This window comes from Lontra canadensis, unplaced genomic scaffold (assembly GCF_010015895.1).
Source record: "Lontra canadensis isolate GAN:19392208 unplaced genomic scaffold, GSC_riverotter_1.0 scaffold21, whole genome shotgun sequence".
Taxonomy (NCBI): Eukaryota; Metazoa; Chordata; class Mammalia; order Carnivora; family Mustelidae; genus Lontra; species Lontra canadensis.
In genome coordinates this window covers 16,379,508-16,396,695 of record NW_022631015.1, presented here as the reverse complement: position 1 = coordinate 16,396,695, position 17,188 = coordinate 16,379,508, and the positions used below count along the sequence as shown (strand labels likewise).

General features: G+C 39.0%; 1 protein-coding gene across 1 annotated transcript in view; it reads left to right on the top strand.

The window, feature by feature from the left end:
* Positions 1 to 17,188, top strand: part of NUP153 (nucleoporin 153) — a 70,556-nt gene that overhangs the window by 39,904 nt on the left and 13,464 nt on the right. Inside the window, exons 12-17 of the mRNA XM_032861615.1 lie at positions 3,952 to 4,089; positions 5,049 to 5,147; positions 6,192 to 6,282; positions 10,726 to 10,851; positions 12,739 to 13,356; positions 16,349 to 16,543. Coding sequence (XP_032717506.1) covers positions 3,952 to 4,089; positions 5,049 to 5,147; positions 6,192 to 6,282; positions 10,726 to 10,851; positions 12,739 to 13,356; positions 16,349 to 16,543 — 1,267 coding nt within the window. The remainder of the gene's footprint in view (positions 1 to 3,951; positions 4,090 to 5,048; positions 5,148 to 6,191; positions 6,283 to 10,725; positions 10,852 to 12,738; positions 13,357 to 16,348; positions 16,544 to 17,188) is intronic.

The following is a 17,188-nucleotide window of genomic DNA, read 5'->3' as shown; positions in this document are numbered from 1 at the left end:
AATTATAATTTTTAACTGTCTTGTAGACTTGGGGGCCCCACTTCTGATCAACTAAGTCAAAATTTTGGTGAATAGGAATCAAATTTAGAACTTGTTCAAGGTCAATGATATAAAGAACCAGTATGGCCAAGTCTGTGGCTTAATGAGTTGGCATAAGTAAGACACAGGTTATTCAGTTGATGTGGTGTTGTATGGGTCTAAAAGGAAGATCAGATGAAAATTCCCTATGGAAAGAGCCAAATGCATCTTTGTTTGCTTCTGCTCCCCTCTCCCAATTTTGATATATACCCCGAATACTTCAAACTACAGTCAAATATTTGTTGTTTTATAATTGAGCAAAAATTTCTATGTAGTAAAATGTTAAATTCTTAGGTGTAACCATTTAATGAATTTCACAAATGGTTATGCCTGTGTAACCCTAACCCTTTTCAAAGTGTCACACGTTTCTGTTGCTCCAGAAACTTCCCTCGTGCTCCTTCCCAGTCAGTACTCATCACCTCCTACTCCAGAGGCAATCACTCCTCTCATTTCTTCTGTCCTGTGTTGGTGGTGCTTATTCTAGAATTTTCGTTTCAATACAATTGTCCAGGGTGTGTGTTCTTTTGTGCCTGGCTGCTATGAATAAAGCTGCTGTGAACATGCTTACAGGGTTTTTTAGACATGTGTGTATTTTCTTGGGGTAAATCACCTAAAAGTGGAGGTGCTAGGTTGTATGATACGTGTTTCACTTTTTTATAAAAAGATTTATTTATTTATTTAAGTAATTCCCAAGCCCAGCGTGGAGCTTGAACTCACATCCCCAGGGTCAAGAGTTGAATCCTTTTTCAGCTGAGCCAGCCAGCTCCCCCCAATATGTGTTTAACTTGAAACTGCCAAACTATTTTCCAAGATGAATAATATTGTACACTCTCACCAACAATGTATGGACATTTCTTTCACTCTTCATCCTTATTAAGTTGTCATCTTTTTAATATTATCCATTCTGCTTTGTATATGGTGCTGTTTCGTTGTAATTTTAATTTGCATTTCCCTGATGCAATGATGTTGTATTCTAGTTTATGTGCTTATGGGCTGTGTGCTTATTACCAATCCTTTTTGAGGTGTCTTCAGGTCTTTCGCCCTTTTAAAAATTGGGTTTTCTTATTGAGTTGTGGGAGTTCTTTATAAATTTGGATCCAGATACTTTGTCAGATACATGTCTTATATTTTCTCTCAGTCTGGCTTGCATATTCATTTTTTTAACAGTATCTTTTGATTAGCAGGTGTTCTGAATTTATCCTTTTTTAAAAAAATTATTTTTTAAAGATTTTATTTTTAAGTTATCTCTGGCTCCTATGTGGGGCTCAAACTCACAACCCTGAGATTAAGAGTCCCATGTTCTTCCTGCTGAGCCAGCCAAGTGCGACGTTATTTTTACTGTTCCTTCTGTCCTAAGAAACCTTTGTCTGTCTCTAGGCAATTCTGTGTTTTATTCTAGAGGACAGTAGTGTTTTTATGTATCTTTCTGATTTCCTTTTTGATTTCTTATATGATCTGTGGGTTATTTAGAACTGGGTTTAGCTGTGATATTGTTTTCAAATGTATTGACACTTGTTTTGTAGCCCAGCATATGGTCTGCCTGATGAACCTTGAAGCCTGTATTTTAGGTTTTCGGGTACTGTGTTATATAAGGTGTCCGATGACTGATCGTATTTCTTAGATCTTCTTTGTCTTTGCTGAATGTTTTTTCAGTGTGTGGGTGGGGTGTGTCGTTTTAATCTGTCAAATTGTTGAGAGATAGGAGTTAAAATTGTCCACTTCCATTTGGTGAACTTGTCTTTTCCTATTATGTCCATTTTTATTTTACATGTTTTGAAGCCCTCGTTAAAGTGTGTACCTTACGCATTGTGGTTCCTCAGTTTCCTCTTAATATTACTAAATGTTCTTTAAAAAAAAAAAAAAAGTCTGTGCAAGTATTCTTTGTCTAGAAAATCTCCTATATCTGGTAATCTGTTAGTAGAATAAGGCTTCTTAAGTTTATGAATTGTAGGTTGTATCTTTTTCCATCTGTTTGCTTTTAGCCTATATCTTTTTAAGTGAGTTTCTTGAAGATGATATATGGGTGTCTTGCCTTTTATTTTTTATTTTATTTTATTTTTTTTAAAGATTTTATTTATTTATTTGACAGAGATCACAAGTAGGCAGAGAGGCAGGCAGAGAGAGAGGAGGAAGCAGGCTCCCTGCCGAGCAGAGAGCCTGATGCGGGGCTCGATCCCAGGACCCTGGGATCATGACCTGAGCTGAAGGCAGAGGCTTTAACCCACTGAGCCACCCAGGCGCCCCTGTCTTGCCTTTTATGTATTTTTTTGCTTTTTAATTGGAATATTTATAATTAGTGTCATTATTTATATGGTTGGATTATGTCTCCCATTTTTCTCTGGTTTTCCCATTTGTTTTTTGTTCCTTTTGAAAGCTGTCTTCTTTTGGTTAGTTGACTATTTGTTAGAATTATATTTTAATTACTTTGCTCTTTATCTCTACCTCTTCATGTTACTTAGTGGTTCCTTTTGAGATTATGTTATGTCCTTAACTTTCACATTCTACTTTGTGTTCATACTGTACCGCTTCCTGAGATATTTAAGAATCTTGCAACTTTCCATAGTTTGATTTGCCTCCCCTCTTCTTTGGTATTTTAGATTATACTTGTTGTCATCTGTATTAAAATTAGATAGGCTATAAACTCTCAGCATCTAATTTTCACTTTCTTTGGTTGTATGTATTTTCAAGAAATTAAGAGGAATACAAGTTTTTTGTGTTTGCTCACATACCGTTCATTTCTTCCAGAAACTTGAGTTCCATTTGGTATCCTATCCCTTCACCCTGGAGAACTTGTAGAACAGGTTTTATGGCAATAGATTGTCTTAGTTTTCTTTTATCTGAAAGCATCTTTATTATTCCTTTGGGGAGAGGAGGGCTTCACTTTACAGAGGTGTGATTGATGTACTGTAAAAGACATCCATTTGAAATACTCAGATAGTTTTAGCCAGCAGGAACTTTCTCAAGTCACATACTTCCCACTTGTGGGTGGCAGCTGGAACTCTTCAGTCTCAGTTGGCTGCTCGGTGTGTGCCTTACATGCGAGCAGCTTACACGTCTGCTAGAAATTTGGACAGTTTACGTGCAGATTTATATGCTCCTCATTGCCGCATTTCTCCCTCATTTTCTCTATCTATGGTCACTTATTCCGTCCTCTAATTCCTCCGTGAACAGATTTGCTTTTCTCTCAGAATTTCAACTATGCAGAGGCACCAATTCACAGAGTACAGGAAACTCACTCCGTGCCCCCCTCTTCTTCCAAGTGCTTTTTTTTTAATCTCTGTAGTTCCTGCTGCTTCTGGTTGCCCTCCAATGTTTCCAGATGGTTGTTTCTTTCTATTCTGTTCAGATTTTAAAATTGTTATATGTCAGGTCCTTGGTCAGATAACGAACTACTCCACCATTAGCAAAAGTAGAGCTCTCTTTGTTTGCCCTTAACCTGGGTTGTTTGAGATTTGGGATGGTCTTTACTATATTGGAGTAAAAAAACCAAGGCATTTCACCAAATTAACCAGTACTGATGTTTATTAAATGTTTATTCTCTATGCTGAGCCCATATATAACTTTATGTTTTAAATTAATACTACAACTATTTTTTTTGTTTGTTTGTTTGTTTTTTTCCTCCGTTTGAGCCATCAGGAAGTTGGTGCTGAGGGCAGTTAGGTTTACAAAGCCACCATATCTGGTAGCACAGCTGGGATCCAGATCTTTTCAGGTCTTTTGATTCAGGAGCCCACGCTGGTAACCCTGTATGGTCCTACCTTCATCCCATTCCCAGTTTGCCTGTAACTATAGCAGTTCTTCCTGAAAATAAGTAGGGATAGAACAGTGACATGAAAGATGAAATCTATCATTATGAAACCTGTTGTGTTTTAGGAAATGGAAGTACCAGTATTGCCGAAAATCTCTCTACCCATCACCAGTTCTTCACTGCCTACCTTCAATTTTAGTTCCTCTGTGATCACAACGTCCTCTCCATCACCCATTAGTTCTTCACAATCATTAACAAACAAGGTACAGAACCATTATACAAGTAGAGGTGATTTTTGTTCTTTATTTTTAAAAATTTAATATTCTGTTAAAAGCAATGTTAAGTTCTTGCTCTGGAAGTTAATAACTCAGACTAAGAAGAGAAAAATGGAAATGGTGCTTTGCTTTTTTAAAATGTATGTTATAAAAGGCTACATTATAATGGAGTGTTTTTTAATTCTGATTTCATGCCTTAGAGACTGATGATTTTGTTTCCAAACATTGTTTCCAATTAAGATGCTTTTTTTTGGTAAGAATGAGGTTATTGTTTTTATTTCTCTGGTAGGATTAACTGCTCCTGAAATGTTTCATGCTTTTGCCTTAGCTTTTTTTTCTGAAAGTATTCTTATAGGTGTTTTTTTTTTTCCTTTAAGCAGATACTCATTTCTAAGATAGAGTATATTCCTTTCCCAAGGAGAAGCCAGATTTTATAGCAGTTACAGTTTATTTTTAAAAAATTTTAACAATTGATTTTTATTTTTATTTTTTTTTTAGAAGATTTTATTTTATTTTATTTTATTTATCAGAGAGAGAGAGGGAGAGAGAGTGAGCACAGGCAGACAGAATGGCAGGCAGAGGCAGAGGGAGAACCAGGCTCCCTGCCGAGCAAGGAGCCCGATATGGGACTCGATCCCAGGACGCTGGGATCATGACCTGAGCCGAAGGCAGCTGCTTAACCAACTGAGCCACCCACGCGTCCCTAGAAGATTTTATTTTAAAGTTATCTCTATGGCCCATGTAAGGCTAGAACTCAGAACCCCAAGATCAAGACTTGCATGCTCTGCTGACTGAGCCAGCCACGCACCCCTTAACCAGTGATTTTTAAATCTAAAAGGAAGTTGTGTTTGGGTTCTTTAAAATAATTAATTTAAAGTTATTTTATTGTCAATTTCTTTCTCTAAAAAATAAAAAGCTTTTTATATTTTAATAATTTGGAAAACCAGGTACAAATGACCTCTCCAAACAGCACTGGCAGCCCCATGTTTCGATTTTCATCTCCAATTGTAAAATCTACTGAGGCAGATGTACTACCTCCATCATCTGTAAGTAGCAAGCAGGGAATGTTTCATATTTATTTTTTATCAAAACCGAGATGCCATTGGGGTAAGAAATAACATTGTTTTTCTTTCAACTTAAAACAAATTTCAGTGTACAGAGAATTTGAATGAACACCTATTTATTTTCCACTACGTATATATACATATAAGCATATATATTTTCTCATGACCATTTGAAGGTTAAGATACGAACCTCTTGATACCCTTATAGCTCTTCCATATGTCCCCTAAGAAAAAGGACATTCCTCTGCATACCTGCAGTATAGTTATCGTATCCATGACAATTAACATGATATAATAACAACAACATAGGCCATATTCAGATTTTCCCCCATTGCCCTATACGGTCCTTTAATTACTATTTTGTTTCTCTTGGGCCTACATCCAATTAAGATCAGGACCTAATTAACTAAATTGCGATTGCATTTGGTTAACGTGTTTCTTGAATTGCCTTTAATCTGGAGAAGTTTTGGGTTTTTATGCCTCAGAGTATGTATTTGTTTCTTTCTTTGTAGTTAAATATTTTGGGGAGATAATAAGTTTAATGTTTGAGTTGCCCCATACATCTTTGGCATGCATATCATTTTTACATGTTGCCTTCTCTTTTTCACTATGCTCTCATTTTCTGTCACAGCTGGATGTTCCAGATCATTTTGTAGTTTCCCTGTCGCATGCCTGAAACCTGTTCCATTGTCCATAAAGTCTCCTGCTTTTTATTAGAAAATGGTATTTAGAAATCCAGAAATGACCTTTAGGAGCACATAATTATTTTATGTACTGCTTTGAAGGAAAAAAAAAATGCCTAAGAAATGAAAAATGCTGTTTGATAGAACACACCATTCATTCTAAGAAGCATCTCAATTTTAGAGATTGTAAAATGTGAAAACCTGGAATACATGAAATTTGGTGGTTTTTTTTGTTTGTTTTTGTTTTTGTTTTTGTTTTTTTTTGACTTGGAATAAGAAAAAGCTACTTGATACTCATTTAAAACTAAATAGACTCTTAAAGGATACGTTTTCTTTTTTATAGATTGGATTTATATTCAGTGTGCCTGTTGCAAAAACAGCAGAACTTTCTGGCTCTAGTAGTTTTTCAGAACCAATTATAAGTACTAGTTCAGGTAAGTAAGAATTTCTCACAAGTTTTTACGTAAAAATAGTTGCATTACATTACATTAGTATTCCAAATTCTTTAATCCTTAGCAATTCTTGTAAATGTTTTTATTTGAATGAAGTTAGCTCTAAAAAGCAAACAGGAGCTAATACCAACCCTTGGCAATATTTTTAGTCTCTGTTTTTAGAAACACTTAGCTCACTAAATGGAAATGTTACAGTTTGGTTGTGACAGGGATTGTTATGGCAGCACATATATTCATTGTCTTTGTTTAATTAAAATAAGGTGATAGTTTAATATAAATGAAGTATTTCTAAGAAATTGAAGAGTTGTCTGTATTATTGAGGTGAAGTAGAATTGCAGTGGATTCTATCTCTAGGCTTAGTGTTCAGTTCACAAACATTTTTATGCGTTAAGGGTTATGCCGGCCTGTGCCGATAGTGATACATAATTTCAAGGAATGGGTGTAATTGAGGGAAAGAAATGAGTCATCAGAAAATTAAATCCTAGCCTTTTGTTGCGGTAGTGGTTGTTTTCCTTGCAAGTGTTTGCTGTTTAGGAAGTGGGGAATCATCTGGGCTAAAGATACTCAGGTCAAGAATTTCTGAGCAAGGGCATTTTACTCAAGAGATGAACAGCAAATGCGAGGGTGTAGGAATTAGAGAAAAAAACATGATAGTCTTTGAAATCTGTAGGTAATTTGTCATGCAGTTAAAAAATAGCTTTAAACTATAAAAATTATTGAATTTACACTAAGGAATTGGATTTTAATCTGAATGTAGTAGGAAGATGTTGAGTGATTTTAAATGGGGTGAGCTGGGTGTCAATGGACTGACAGCAGTGCCCATTGTGGGGGGGGGCATGGTTGGGAGTGGGGTTTTATAGGCTGAAATACCAGTTAAGTTCTTTTGCCCTATCCAGAAGTGTTTGTTTGACTCTCTTAGTTGTTTTTTTTGTTTGTTTGTTTTTTTTTTTAATCCCATAGTTTTGGAATTAAAACAAACTAGATCCTCCCTCAAAGGATAGAGTAAAAAATCAACAAAGCGAAAGAGCTAGGACATAGACGCTGGATGTTCTAGCTTTGGTGGAGCTGGAAGATAAGAGTAAAGATTGTGAGAGTGGCACAGCATAGGGATTTGTATGTTGCAGTCCTGTGTTTTATTGATTAAAACAGCCTTGTGTAAGAGAAAGAAGTAACAAGCACATTTCAGGTGTACTTTCTACCACAAGATTTTTTTCTTTAATGTTACTAAGAATTCATTGAGAAATAAACTTATTCAAATTACCATTTTCATGCCTGGTTAATTTTTTATGCCAGTTTTTATTAATGCGATTCTAACGGTAACTGGATGAGCAGTAATTTGTTAAAACAACTTTCGTGTCATTACATTTGGGGGAGTTATCCAGATTTTTAAGGCATTTTTTAGGAGTGGCATACCTAGAATTGAGAGTGATTCTCAGCACTTCTGTCATTAAGAAGCTGATTGAAAATGTGTAAGTGTAAGTCATGATTAATTACATTGTGGCAGGAGCTGACTTTTCCAGTTTGAGTACACTGCAGGGTATCTTTAAAATTGCCTTAAGTTACTAAAAGCATGTCCGTTTTGATTCTAAAGGAGGATAGACTGTGTTGAAGTGCTACAAGCATATGTTTTGTTTAGCCCTCCCCCGGGCCCCCCCTTTTTTTTGTTAAAGATTTTATTTATTAGAGAGCAGCAGAGACTACAAGCAGGGTGGAGAGGGAGAAGCAGGCTTCCCGCTGAGCAGGGAGCCCCATGCGGGGCTCCATCCCAGGACCCTGGGATCATAACTTGAGCTGAAAGCAGCGGCTTACTGCCTTCACTCAGATGCCTGCATATGTTTTGTTTTGACACAGTTATGAGGTAGGCACAATGTTTTGTTGTTTATTTTTGTTCCTGAGGTGAAATCGAGGTAAGGTAAAATGAATCCTTTATAAAGGGAACAGACTCCGTTGTGTTGAGTACGCTGGCTGTGTGCAGCGAGTCACTCACTGCAGTCTGTCTCGTTCCAAATAGTTTTATCCCTACTCCTGCAGAAGAGACCTGTACCTGCTAAACAGTCCTTCTGCATCTCTCCTCCCCCCGGGGCCCGGCAACCGCCCGTCGCTGTTTTGTTTCATTGTATGTGCCCATTCTGGAATCATGTAATAGGACTTTTTGTGTCAAGCTTCTTTTACTTACTGTTTTCAAGGTTCATGTATATGACAGTATGTATCAGGAATACACTCCTTTTTTATTTTTTTTGGTATTTATTTTTAGGATTTATTATTTATTTATTTGCTTCTTTCTTTAAGTGGGTTCCATGCCCAGTGTGGGGCTTAAACTCATGATATTGAGTTTGAGTCACATGCTCTACCGACTGAGCCAGCTAGACGCCCCAGTACTTGACTCTTTTTGTGGCTGAATGATATTCCGTTCTATGGATGTACCATAGTTTTCTCTTCATCCATTGATGGATATTTGGGCTATTTGCAGCTTTTGGCTGTTGTCCATAGCGCTGGTGTGAAGATTTGTACGCACGTATTTGTTTGAATGCTAGTTTCCATGCTCTGGGATATATACCCAAATGGTAGTTCTATGTGTAATTTTTTGAGGAACCACAACGCTGTTTTTCTCAGCCTCTGATCCTTTCACACTCCTCATAGCAGTGTATGATGCGTCTGATTTCTCCACATTCTCACCATGCTTCTTTTTCATTTGTTTATACCCATCCTTAGTGAGTTTGAAATGATGCTTCCGTTGTGGTTTTGATTTGCATTTCTCTAATGACTAATGGTGTCAAGCATATTTTCATGTGCTTTTTGGTCCTTTACCCTCTTGGGAGAAATGTCTATTCAAGTCCTTTCCCCATTTCTAAGTTGGTTTACCTTTCTGTTGCTAAGATGTAACCATTTTTATATAGTCTGGATACTAGATCCTTATTAGATACATGATTTGCAAATAATTTCTCCCATTAAGTAGATTGTCTTTTCACTTTTTTGATAATGTCCTCCACAAAGGTTTTAATGTGGTGGTGGTCAATTTTTTTCTTTGTTTATGCTTTTGATGGCGTATCTAAGAATTCATTGCCAAATCCATTGTCCTGACAATACCTTCTTTGTTTTCATCTAAGAGTTTTATCATTTTAGTTCTCACATTTAGATCATTGATCCATTTTGGGTTAATTTTTGTTTTATGACATGTGGTAGGATTTTTTGAAACTACTTGACCCACTCCTTTTAAATTGGCAAATGCTTACGAAAAACCTGGTTATTTATATTTTATTACAGAAAATTTCAAACATTTTAAGAAGTAGTAGACTGAATTCCCATGTACTCTTGACCCAACTTTGGCACCTAGCATTTTATAACCAGTCTTGTTTCTCTTTTCTCTCATTCCTCCCTCTCCAGCCCGGAAACACACCTATTAGTTGTATTGAAACAATCCCACACATACTTCATTTGTAAAACCTTCTCCCTTAGAAATAGAACCACAAAGCCAGTATCGTACTGAAAATACAGATTTCTTATTTTAAGTATAAGAATATGTTTGTTTTGGAAAGCTTAGGAAACCTAAAAAGAAGCAGCAATAAAAGTCAGTCATCACTATTGGCCACAATTAGTCTTTTGATGTATCATTCAAAGTCTTTTGGACTTTATAGTCTTTACCTATAACTGCATTTAAGGATGATTTTTGTGGCCACACAGCATGGCACCCTGCTGTTCTGTGATCACTGTTCTGTGATTGATGTTCTCAGATAGTTAGCATCTGTCATCCAGGTTTTCAATATGAAAACGGAAGGATCCTTTCTTTTTTTCTTTTTAAAGATTTTATTTATTTATTTGAGAGAGTGAGCAGGAGCAGAGGGAGAATCAGACTCCCCGTTGAGCAGGGAGGCCAATATAGGACTGGATCCCGGGACCCTGAGATCATGACCTGAGCTGAAGGCAGATGCTTAACTGACTGAGCCACCCAGGTGCCGGAAAACTGAAGGATACTTTGAATCATAGGATGAATTTCTAGAAATGAAAGAACTGGCTCAGTTTGGGAATTTCTTGTTAAGGTTTTTTGATCAGTCTTGTAAATTGTTGCGTAATCAGAAACATATTTCATGCAGTTTCTGAGCCTGCTCCCGTTGCCATCTCTTTTTTAGCATTTCAGTGCGGTTTTCTTGATTACCAGTTAGTTCCCAGTGAGGGATGATCTTATGTACAGTTTATACTTTCTGCCCTTTTGGGAAATACTGTTTCTACTTTCTTATAATGGTTAACCCTTAAGTTTTAAGTAAATTTATGCATTTAAATTTATTCATTATCTTTGAGTTACAGTGACTTTTTTCATGATACTTTAGAAGTTGGTCCAAATTGGCTTTGAAAGATCTTTTTAATACATTTAACTCAATCCAGTGCTTTTTCTTGGCATAATGTCTTTTACATTTAAAAAAATTGCAGCTCAAGATATCAGTGCAGTGAATAGTACAAGCTGTAAGAAGAAGCCAGATGAAGATTGTGAGGGCCCTTTTAGACCTGCAAAAACCCTGAAAGAGGGAAGTGTTCTAGATGTTCTCAAAAGCCCTGGTAAGTTAACAGCTGCCTTTGAAAATACTCTAAAATCTTAAGTACAAATTGGTGGTCTTATTTTAATGTTGTCTGTGGTATCCTTTAGGTGTTTAAAAAATTATGGCTAGTTTGATAGGAGATTGACTTGAAAGTAGTCATAGTCAGATGTAATTCTTTTGAAGTACCTTAGATATTCTCCTTTAGAATTCAGATCTCTCTCTCTCTCTTTTTTTTTTTAAGATTTTATTTATTTATTTGACAGAGAGAGAGATCACAAGTAGGCAGAGAGGCAGGCAGAGAGAAAGGAGGAAGCAGGCTCCCTACTGAGCAGAGAACCCGATGCGGGGCTCAATCCCAGGGCCCTGGGATCATGACCTGAGCCGAAGGCAGAGGCTTTAATCCACTGAGCCACCCAGGTGCCCTAGAATTCAGATCTCTTAAGAGGCAAGTATAGCAGGAGAAGAAGAGGGAAGTGTAGAAGGAGAAAATGAATTGCCTTTTAGTAGCGATAGGCCAATATGAGGGGAAAAAGAGTAAATAAACCTGATTATACACCTGGGCATATCTTTCTCTGATGGTAATGTTAAACTGCCTTGTTCTCAGATCATTGCCTAGTTCTTTCTGGGCAATGAAAGAAAGAAAATATTTGCTGATCCCAACATAGGTATATGTAAGGGACTGTGCTCACTTGAAAAGAAATTCGAGAGCTCATAGAAATAACTTGAAGGCAGTGACTAGAAGTCCTCAGTAAGTTTTCAGTGTGGAAATCAGGACAGCTGCGACTGCGATTGTGATGTCTGCTACAGGGATGTAAACATGTTTATAACGTGATGTGGTTGCTCAGAGAGAATTTGGATTTACTGAGCAGATAGACACGTCTAATTGAATAAGAATTTGCAGGTAAGGTCGGCTTCCACAGCAAAATTTAGGAGGATTAGGTTTCTTTGGTCTGGCTTTGTCATTTTAGAGATGAGGGTACTGCCTCCAGGAGTCCCAGTGACTTAGACGATGTGGCACAGTTGGGGAGAGCTGCAGAGCAGTTGGGCTAGAATCAGCTGAGGGGTGGTGGAGTGGCGTCGCATTCCTACAGTCCATCCTCACGGAGCTTATCCTCTGCATTCGTGGTGCCCAGCCCTCCTCCCTTTCAGTTTTCTTTAGCAAGAATTTGGAGGAGTCCTGTGTTCTTTTGAGGGAAATTAGGAAAACCTGAGAAAGAGGAAGGAAAGGAAATCTATTAACACCTTAAGATGGTTACTGTTAAAATTGCACCAAACTTAGTGACTCAGATTAGTCATTAACAAGATGGTCCATTTTAGATCACTGGGAGTAACTGAAGTATGTTTGCCTTTTTGCTAAAATTAGCTCGAGGTTGGATTAATCGTAGCCTTAGAAAATCTCTAAACAGTCTTCTGTATCCTCTTACCCTCCAATTTTGTTTTCCTTTTGTGTTAAAAGCTGGAAAAAGAGGTCACTGGGTTTGTTGGTACATGTACAACAAAGGTTAATTGGTCCGAAGTAAAGGATTGGAAGGTCATTCCCATGCGTAAAGCTGGAATGAATCGATTCAATTCAATGACAGCGGTTTTGGTAGTACCAAGACTTTCTCAGCTCCTGTTACTCCATGATTCTCTGTGAATAACTTAGTTGTCTGAGTACATTCAGTGGTTACGAAAAAGGTATACTTACAATGGGAAAGGTTCTGTGATTATATTGGAGAACTATGTGAGGCAATTTATTTGAATTAGGATTTGGTAACGTTCCACGGGCGTCTTTGAGTAGCATGAGCTCATCCTCCACGAGGGTAGACTGGGTCTTCCTTTCCATAGTTCTAGACCTTACCAGATGGTTTGGTTTTTTGTTCATTGGTTTTGTTTTGCTTATACTTTTCTCTTTCCCTCATTATAGGTTTTGCATCACCGAAGGCAGATTCTCTTGCTGCTCAGCCTCCTACCACAAGCCCAGTTGTTTATACAAGACCAGCAATAAGTAGCTTTTCTTCTAGTGGCATCGGGTTTGGGGAAAGTTTAAAAGCTGGACCGTCGTGGCAGTGCGATACTTGTCTACTCCAGAACAAACTTACAGACAGCAAGTGCATAGCCTGTCAGGCGGCAAAGCTGCCGCCCAAAGAGACTGCGAAACAAACTGGAATTGGGACACCGAGTAAAAGTGACAGATCAGCTCTTCCCTCCTCAGGGACGGGGTTCGGAGACAAATTTAAACCGGCAGTAGGCACTTGGGATTGTGATACCTGCTTAGTGCAGAATAAACCTGAGGCGATAAAATGCGTGGCCTGTGAAACCCCGAAGCCCGGGACCGGTGTGAAGCGAGTCCTTACGCTGCCCACAGCTCCGGAGAGCGCGGCGACTGCGACTGCCGCCTCTGCCACATGCACTGTGACCACTGCCGCCTTAGGGTTTGCAGAGCAGTTTAAAAGGCCCGTGGGCTCTTGGGAGTGTCCAGTATGCTGTGTTTTTAATAATGGCGAAGACAGTAAATGTGTGTCCTGTGTGTCTGAGAAACCAGGTACGTGTGTGGCTCTTTGGGAAAATTTTGTTCATTGTTTTAGTAGGACATTTAAATTCATTGTGTGCTAACAACCACCTGCGTGTACGGCGGCAGGGTGAGCCTTTCCCCTCGCACCTTCATTTCTCTGAGCCGTCTTGAGGTACGGTGACTTGCCTGGGGCTGGCTCTGTGTCTTCCCCGGGGCTCCGCGTTAACCAGCCCAGTACGTCCTTGGATGCTTTCTTTGCATCCTTTTGTATCAGAACCTTCCTGCTCGTCCCGGTCATTTTCGAAGTTGACTAGTACAGATGCTGAAAGATCTTAGAAGGGACAGTCTTTCTCAAACTGTTCTCCAGAACGAAATAGCACTTCGTCTCTTTCCCTCTTAGAAGTGCGGATGGCAAATGGTCATTTCCAGAGATTTCACGGAGGGTGGTCAGAATCTCTTCATGAGAGGCTGACTATTAATGGTGATACCTGTGCCTCTCTGTTCTCTGCCAGAGAGACTGCAGTGAGAGCAAATTACTGAATCATGAATGAAAAAAATTCTAACCTGGCAGTGAGAAAAAAGAAGTCAGGTTTGAGTTTTTCCTGTGTCTCTGTTCAAATTTGAAAAAGTTACTGAGATTCACAACTGGAAATGACTCCTTGCTGTTTTTGTAATAATATTATAGAATTGTTTGGTCTAGGTATATGGCAGCCTGGGTACTAAGTACAATCTTTTATGGATGCCCTGGGAATTATGCTTCCCTTTTTATTGCATTATTCATGGATATGTAGTTTTAGGTCTGCAACGGCAAGTTCTTTATTTGTTAGCCTCTACCCTATGTCTGAACATAAGGAGTGAGCCATATTTCTCATTCTTACTGCACATCTCCGCAAGAATAAGATTTCAGAGTCTTCATTCTGAAATAACTTTCCTTTTCCATCTGTCATTCCTCCTCCTCCCCTTAAAAAAAAAAAAAAAGGCAAGTCTTTGATCAAACAAGAAACCAGAATTAATTCTGAGTTGATTAGGAGAATAAAACTGAGTTAGGAAGTAAAAGTAATGTCAGCCATGAATAAAGGAAGCTCGTATATTTATTAAAGAAATCCCAGCTTCATCCTGTAAATGATGAGCCATCATTTTAAGCAGAGGAGTGATACAGTTAAAGGTGTGTATTTGACAGATTGCTTGGTGGCTTTTTGGAGGGTAGATCTGAAGACAACAAAAGTTGGAGGGAGACCGGAGGACAGATGAGGATGTTGTATCAGTAGTACGTGCGGGTAAAGGTAATGGCGACAGATACTAATGGAGTCAAACCAGGATGTCGAATAATGTACAGTTGAAGCCCTGTGGGTTTTGAAGTTGTGAAGTTGAAGCTGTGAAGTTGACAAATAATGTGAGGACTTTGGATATCCTAGAATGGGCGCTCTGGGCTGGAAATACAGATTTGGGAGTCTATTAGGTTATAGTTAGTTTTCCAAATAAGGCATGGGAGTAGAGGCTACATATACTGAGGGGTTGGTGGGAATAGAGAAGATGGCCCCAAACTGAACTCAATTAACTTAAGGGAGTGGCAGGAACGAAATTTTGGAACAGTTAATCTTTATTTATTTATTTATTAAGATTTTATTTATTTGACACAGAGAGCAGAAGGCAAAGAGGCAGGCGGGGCAGGGGGTGGGGGAGCCGGCTCCCTGCCAAGCAGAGAGCCCGATGCGGGGCTCGATCCCAGGACCCTGGGATCATGACCTGAGCCGAAGGCAGAGGCTTAACCCACTGAGCCACCCAGGCAGCCCCTGGAACAGTTAATCTTCTAGAGGAAGAACCAGAGAGGAGGAAATCCGAAAACTACGTGGCACTGGTTGCTTCTTAGAAGAGTGGTCCTTGGTGAACAAGAGCAGAGGTCGCAGTAAGAAGACCGTTACTCAAGCAAGAGCTGAGGGACGCTTGACACGGGGGAGCTGTAGGAGGCTCAGAAAAAGTGAAGGAAACAGGAGAAACAGGAGGGCGCTTCTAGCCGCGCTGCCCAGCTGGCCGGGGGCGCTGCACCCGGGAAGGAGACCACAGAGCTGCGGACTGCAGGTACTGTTTGGTTGCTCATGGGACTTTTGAGGATGGTGGAACGAAGATGCAACCTCGGGGAGCGGTTTTCTTGGCAAGATGGAGGAGAACCTAATGGTAGAAGAGACACCAGGTGCCTGGGAGAGGCGACAGGACAGCAGGTGGAGACGCCAGAGTGAATGAGCCCACTCATCGCACACTTGCTTCATGACGGCTTCGCGGGGCCATCCTTCCCATGCCCCCTCTGCTCCCCACAGACTTGCCAGTTCTGCTGAAGATTTAAATGGCCCCTCTGTGAATCCGTTCTTCCCCTGCTCCTTAGTCCGCTCTTCATTCCTCACTTCCCGTCCTGGCGATGGTGCTACTGCGCCTTATGTTGTACTTTTCCCCTTGTAGACCGTCAGCGCTTTGAGAAGTTAAGCGGTATTTCACTCATCCTCACGCCCTTAGAACTGTGGTATATTTTGGTACTTAATAAGTGTCGTTAAATAGCTAGGTTCTAACCAATGCCATGAAATTCTGTGTAAAAATGGTTGTTTCAAAGGCAGAGCCCTGGGCTTTGAAGTCGTGCAGTTGCTGTGGTCTGTGGCTGTGTATTTTATGTTAGACTACTGCCTATGACTTATATCTTAGATTTCAAAATGCTGTGCTGTTTGAAGAGATTTGACAAAGATTCTTAAGGACATTTTAGTCTCTCAGTCTCTGATTTCTGAGCATGTGTTGTTTTTTTTTTTAAACCATGATTATTCAAAACTCGGGTTAAGAGAGCTCATCACTAGGCAAGGTGAGTGTGAGCTGCTTGTTTGTAAGATTAAAAGAATTCTGATACGTCTATATTGTTTTTAACAGTGTAAAATCTATATTTCTGGCACTTTACACTAATTGAACATTTAGACTTAGTGGTACCTTAAGATATTGACGTAATGTGAATTAGAATTTTTTAAGTTTCCTTACTGTTTTTTAGGAAGTTCGGTACCTGCTTCAAGTAGCAGCACTGTCCCCACCTCTCTGTCTCCTGGAAGCTGCTTGGGATTAGACAAGTTCAAGAAACCCGAGGGCAGCTGGGACTGTGAAGTGTGCCTGGTACAGAATAAAGCAGATGCTACTAAATGTGTGGCGTGCGAAAGTGCAAAGCCGGGCACAAAATCTGAGTTTAAAGGTAAGGCATCGGTGTACCGCCTCCTTGTACTGCCATTTTAAAGTGAAATATATGCAGATCACTTCAGTCTCACATCTGAGTTACTGTAAAGCTGGGTGATTGCCTGGTCAGCAGTGAGGGGTTTTTTTGGTTTGTTTTTTGTTTTGCTTTTTTTTTTCCCTGCAATTGTTAAGGTACTGACTATTCTATCTTGTGTTGAGTCTGAGAATTGCAGATACTTGTTTCTGTTAACAGCCCTTTGGGATTTAGATGAATTTCCTGACTCTGGGGACTGATAATTGATTACTAGACATATTGTAAAACCAGTAGCTCTTGGTTATACAATAAAATGTCCGTTCATTGGTAGTCTGAATCGGTTATTCCAAGTGTACCTTATTAACAGAAATATCAGTGGATTCAGCATAAAATTTTATAGTACTAAATGTCAAGCCTAACTGTGAATTTTGTTCTGTATCTTGAGTAAATTTATGATAATGTTCTCATGAACTATCAACAAAATATATGTACTTTTGTGAACTATGAATTTTCTAGTTAAATTTTACATGAGAAAAAAAAAATCAATTTCCAGACTCTGAGAACCAAGTAATCTGGACTTGGGCTTTGGTTTCCCAGAGAATGTCCCAGAGAAAGGAGTCTCTTAATAAT